General features: G+C 33.5%; 1 protein-coding gene across 1 annotated transcript; it reads right to left on the bottom strand.

Moving 5' to 3' along the window:
* Window positions 1-328: 328 nt before the first annotated feature.
* On the bottom strand, window positions 329-4144 carry LOC143551938 (uncharacterized). Its single transcript, XM_077042278.1, has 5 exons — window positions 3886-4144; window positions 904-954; window positions 755-817; window positions 604-672; window positions 329-513 (listed from the first exon to the last, which is right to left on the bottom strand). Exons 1-5 carry the CDS (start codon window positions 4105-4107, stop codon window positions 397-399), a joined length of 522 nt encoding a protein of 173 aa, XP_076898393.1. The 5' UTR covers window positions 4108-4144; the 3' UTR covers window positions 329-396.
* Window positions 4145-6127: the final 1983 nt, after the last annotated feature.

The raw sequence follows: 6127 nt of genomic DNA, 5'->3' as shown, positions 1-6127 counted from the left end.
ATATTTAATGGTTCAGATTCATACCAATTGGTTCCTTTGTAACTGGATTGGATTGAATCTATTCATCCAATAGATCATTTGTTGTAACTTGTAATGTATTCTCCATTCATGTCTTAAAACATAAACACGTAACATATTAACTTTCATGAATTGTGGAAGTTACATAAAAGAAAAATAAATTATATCCCAACAATTAAGAACCGAGTAATAAATGCACAAAAACACCTAAAAAGTTCATAAAATTCTGCGCTATAATGCTTAGTTACCTTCATAGATTTATATTAAGTAGCAACTTTCCAAACTAATTTGGAAGCGTTTCCAGCTCAAATCCAATCCGATGTTAGAACTTATTTTGTCTAGTTCTATCTGTAAATATACGAGGTTTATTCTACGTTCTTAGTAACTCACAATTATATCCTCCCCAAATGGAAGATTTAGATCAGGAAGGACCGTTTTGTCTTTTCGCACATCTAACACTTCAAAATGGCCATGTGCCTCTACTTGTATATCCATCTAGAGTATAATAGTAGAGTATGTTAGTGCTTTTAGTAATTAAATTCTTTAAATTTATAAGTTACGTAGACATTATTAAACATGTTTTACCTTAATCTTCTTAAGTTTCTCATTCTCTTTTCTTTGTTTTTCACAATTAGCCTGTAGGAACGCAATTTTCTGCGTTAAAAGGTTAAAAAAAATCAGCATAAAAGTAAAGGTAAATATGTTAGTGACCAATAAGAACGACGACTTAACATACCTTTTTTAAATCATTTTGTTCCTCAGTTAATACAATCTCCTCTTCTTTAAGTGCAGCCAAAGTCTAGAATTATGTCATTAGTTGATAGATAAATTAAAATGATGTTGATTATGTAACTACTTTAATAAAAATTGTTTAAAAAAACTAACTTTCATCTTTCTTGGCCTCTTGGTTGGAGTGGTTTCACCATGTTGCAAAACCTGCAACCCAAACACTCCATCAAATCATGAAATTTAGAATATGCATATGCTGATTTAATTTTTAGTAAAGCACAAAAGCTACAAGAAGTGAAGAGCCCAACATCTATGCATAAAGACAGATGCTTTTTACATAGTTTATTTATATAGAAAGGTGACACTTCCATTAATATATTATATATCATATGCAAACTCATATTTAAGTGGCATGTGACACACTAAACCTGCCTTGATTTGTTAATTATTTATAACCAAAGTCACCTAAAACTTAAGATTCCAAAGAATCCAGTATGCAACTGACTAATGTTTTTTTTCTTATTTTGAAGCCAAAATGACATTAAAAATTCATTATATAAATCCATACAAGTCTAGATGCACTTGGCATATATATAGCATATAATCAACTTAGTTAAACATTTTAATAATAAATATTTACCAAACCATCTCAAATTAATGTTAAGTACATAATTACTAGTAAAGAAAAATCAATGGTTTATATTTGCTTTCCCAAAAACAAAAAAAGGAAAAAGATTCCCTGCAAAGCATACAACTTTATTGTCTCAAAAATCAAAAGTCAAAATAAAAATCTTTCAAAAAATAAACATGAACCCCAAATTAATAGTGACCAATCGTTGATTGTGTCCACTCAAAAAAGAATTTTTAGTTATGAACAAAAATAAATATAAAATAAGGACTGCTTCCATTTGACCAAAATTTGTAATAGTGGGACCAGCCCTGATAAAGATCAAAAACTCTAAAAGGCTAATGTTACCTACAGATTTAATTTTCGTACTTTCAACTTATATAAATAACATAAGGAGATGTATTACAATTACATAAAAGATTCATTCTAAACACTAAAACCATTGTAGAGTGGTTTAGCTTTTGACTTTGTCAAACAAGACTTTCTTGAATCTTGAAAAAGACTTAGGACGCGTTTGTTTCACGGACTTTTTTTAAAGGATTTGGAATTGGAAGTAGAATTGGAATGGAATGTTTGAGAAACCCTATCATGTGTTTGGTTGGTTAATATGTATTGAAATTGGAATCTTCTTCATTCCCGGTGGTCTTTTTTTTTTTTAAGAACGAGGACAAAGGAGGAAACGTTTTACTTTTTTTACATTTTTGGTTTTTGATTTATTTTTTGAGTTATGATTTTTTTATTAATTTTTTTGAATTTTTTTTTAGGGGTTTTATTAAATTCCTCCAAAAAAAATTCAAAAAATTAAAAAAAAATCATAACTCAAAAAATAAATCAAAAACCAAAAATGTAAAAAAACTAAAACGTTTCTGTCTTTGCCCTCGTTCTTCAAAAAAAAAAAAAAGCCGACCGGAAACCCGTTTTGACCCATTCTGACCCGAACCTTTTGACCCTAACCTGTTCCGACCGAACCAAAACAACCCTTTTTTTAGTTGACTCATTCCGACCCTAACCCGTTCCGACCAATGACCGGTTTCGACCCAACCCATTTGCCACCCCTAGTACTGATTAGAGTTAATAAAACAATCCTTCATTTTTCATAACAATCCTTATAAAATAGGTGGGATTTTAAAATCTCATGAAATGGGGATTTTATGGGATTTAGTTTCCATTCCCATTCTTTCATTTAATGAAACGAACATATCAATTCATGGGATTTAAAATCCTATTTCTTAGAATTCCTTCCAAATCCTTGAAACGAACAGGACCTTAAGATTTATCATTTTATAACCAATCCAATCCATTTTAATTGTCTTTTAATAGCAAAATACTGATACATATCACAACATTTAAATACTTGCATTTAATTTAAAAAACTGGATGACAAAAAATAGTTAAAAATATCACAAAAGTAGCATGACTAAAAGGACAATTAGAAGCACACATGACACACCCAAAGTGCACAACACTCACACCAAACTCAAACACAGACACATCACTTACTTGCCACGCAAACACGTCACTGAAATGACGATAATGCCCTTTAAAATTAACAATATTTACTAATGTGTTTTGAGTGGCATCCACAGGGAGACGGATATGACTAGGACATATTGTTTTATGTATGATTTGTATGCGTGTCACCGGTTTATTATGCCAACGAAATGACATAAATACCCTTTATGAGGATGGCTAGTTTTGGTTGGGGGTGGGCCCGAGGAAATGGTGGCAAGAAAACGTAGAAAGTCTAGCAAACTTCTGACTCCATGCGTTCAACATAAGTCACCCCAAATAATAATCAAAATCACATAATATATCTTAAACTATATAAACTAATTGTATAAAACTAAACAAAACGAATCGGTCAAGGGAGGTCCGGCGAGATTTGTGTTTGTATTTAAGACCAATGTTTTAAAAACTGATTGGATAAAAAGTTCATCCAGGTTGAATATTTTTATTCCTTATAAACACAACTTTAACTAAAAAAAAATAACCCAAAAATAACAATGATTGAGTTTGTATTTTGTATACAAAATTAATCAATCATAAAAGTGTAAAGAAACCAACCTTAGATTTGCAGGATACAAAATTGGTTGATTAACGAATCATTTACTGTGTTTACTAGTTTCAATTTTATCCGTTAGGTTAAAAGTCATTTTTAAAAATATTAAATATCAACTCTCTCTTGGTTTAAAACCGGGACTTTAAAAAACCCCACGCGATGTTTTAGCAAACCGTCCAAAAATATTGGGCTCCAACTAACTATTGTCCTAACAAAATCCGGTAATTCAAGGATACATACTAGTTTTCAAACATTATTTGGGATAAAGAGGGGGTAGAATGGTAAATTTGTGGTTTTCTAGAGGGTGTTAATTATGGTACCGATGGGGACACCACACCGTCACACCACCATGATAGCATCCGCAACTAATTTAAACGGATTATAACACCCTTTCAATATCCCGTCACGTATTTATAATATATAATATAACAACCAGAGACAGGTTACATACCTTGGAAGTGTTACCAATCCACGGTAAAGGAGTGGTAGGACTAGCTCTGGGTGTATCCGATTTGTTAGACGTGGGCGCTAGTGGTTGTTGTGTTCTAGACCGGCGTTGATGAAGAGTCCACTTTTGTGGTGGTAGGGTGGGTAGTCGGAGTTTAAGCAGGAGTTCTGCAACGACGTCGTCGTCTGCCATAGCCGCGGTGAGCCAGTGGTCTTCTTGAGTCATGGTGGGAGAGTGAAGGACGTGAAAGAGTGAAAAGTTGAGAATGGTGTGATGGGTGAAGTTGTAGTTAACTATAGGAATGAATGAATGGATTGGAGTTGGGTGGGCCCCACACTCAGTTTGAACCCACTCTCTGTTTTTATTTTTATTTTTATTGGTTTTCATAATATAATATATAATACCTTTTTTTCATGGCTTTTTAGTGTGGCGTAGCGGTAGAAATAGGAATAACAATAGGTTGGGTTTAAGTCTGGTTTAGCCGTTTTCAAACCCATACCCAATTATGAAAGCTTGTCTCAAACCTGTCGGGTTTTAATCGGGTAATTATCCGTCGGGTTTTGGGTTTTTTCATCGGGTTTCCAATAGGGTTTTGTCAAAATACCCATCGGGTATACCTCGGCCCAAAACCCATCGGGTTTCTATCGAATTTTGACAAAATATAACTAATTGATTACAAATAATGATTACCATAAAATAAAATATCTCAAATAATTGCTATAACAAGTTTCAAAAATAATATATTTAAAATATTTAAAGTGCACTATATATATATATATATATATATATATATAAAGTTATGTCAGGTACATCGGGTATGTAATCGGGTAAATAGGTTAATGTTATCGGGTAATCGGGTATATTGCAAATACCAAACCCTAATGGGTCGGGTATTACCCGCCCCATTTATGTCGGGTTTCGGGTTTTCCCATCGGGTTCTGGTTTCATTGCCATCCCTAGGTAGAAATCATGTGTTCTTCAGTTGAGACCAGGATTCGATCCCCACAGACAACACCTTGAAGTGGGCATGGATGGCTCGATGAAAAAAAAACCGGGATCTTTGTGATTTCCAGTTCGATCCTAATGACGTCCCACGTCCGGGTTTAGCCACCAATGGGCCTTCGAGGGGGTGAGTTTTCCCCAAAACTGGATATAAATTGGAGACGCTTAACGGCTTCATACCGCTATGTTGATCCAACTTGAGGTGGCCTGTCATTGGGTCATCACGTACGGGGTATTTGGTCGTTAAAAAAAACTTCTTTTCATCTAGTTTATACTATTTTAACTTTTACCCTTTGATGACTGCTATTTTTGTAAATGGTTTATACTAGCTGGTAATACCAGTTAAATCGGATGCTAGAAAAGTGGCAGGTACGTCTTAGCCCGGTAAACTAGGAGAAAGATTTGTAATTTTAACTGTCGGTACCTATTTACCCATAATATTGGTTTATACCTTCAAGGTAAATTTTGTTGTTTAAATTTTAGACAAAAGATTTTTAGCGGCCAATATTTACTTTCGATTAAAAGCTTTAACCTAGTGGTGTTTCCTATGCCATCGAATCGATCAATTTTAACCTAGTGGTCTTTTTTATACCATAAAGTCTTATACTTTTATATTATTTTTTTTAATTGAAGTTGTATATTTGTAGAATTATAAAGTTAAGTAGTCAAACCTAATTAAACAATTTTATAGCCTAACCCTAAAAGGTTCAAAAATCAGACTTTAAAACATTGGTTTCTAATCTATGTCGTATAGGAAAGGCGACTAGCCTAGCTGTAATATGTAATTTACATAGGGGGTGTTTGAGATTCCTTGTTTTTGTCTTCTTATAACTTATTGAAAAGTTAAAAAGATGTTTGGAATTGCTTAATGTGTGAGTAAAAAAAGTTTTATAAGTCACAAAGTTATGACTTACAACTTTTGAATAAGTCATAAGGAGGGTAAAAATAAGAAATCCCAAGCACCCCTATATTGGATTGGGAGGGGCCTGTTTGGTATATTACCATAAATATACACCTACCAATTTAATGATATCTTTTCTAATATTTTGTAATAAGATAGTCGCCTGTTGTGGACAAAACATATCTAAGGTACGAGTGAGTCACCCCCCCCCCCACCCCCCCAGAGGCGGATCTATGAAGGGCTGAGGGGTAGCCCGGGTTTCCCCTCAACCTTGTCGACAAGGTGCATAATTAGTGTAAGTTTTATTGTTTTCTTCTATGTTTTACGTATGGGTTACCCCTG

This window comes from Bidens hawaiensis, unplaced genomic scaffold (genome assembly GCF_021521415.1).
Source record: "Bidens hawaiensis isolate Kalapana, Puna unplaced genomic scaffold, B.hawaiensis_p1.1 tig00001016_1, whole genome shotgun sequence".
NCBI lineage: Eukaryota > Viridiplantae > Streptophyta > Magnoliopsida > Asterales > Asteraceae > Bidens > Bidens hawaiensis.
The sequence above is the reverse complement of the archived record's forward strand: the minus strand, read 5'-3'. Positions and strand labels throughout refer to the sequence as shown.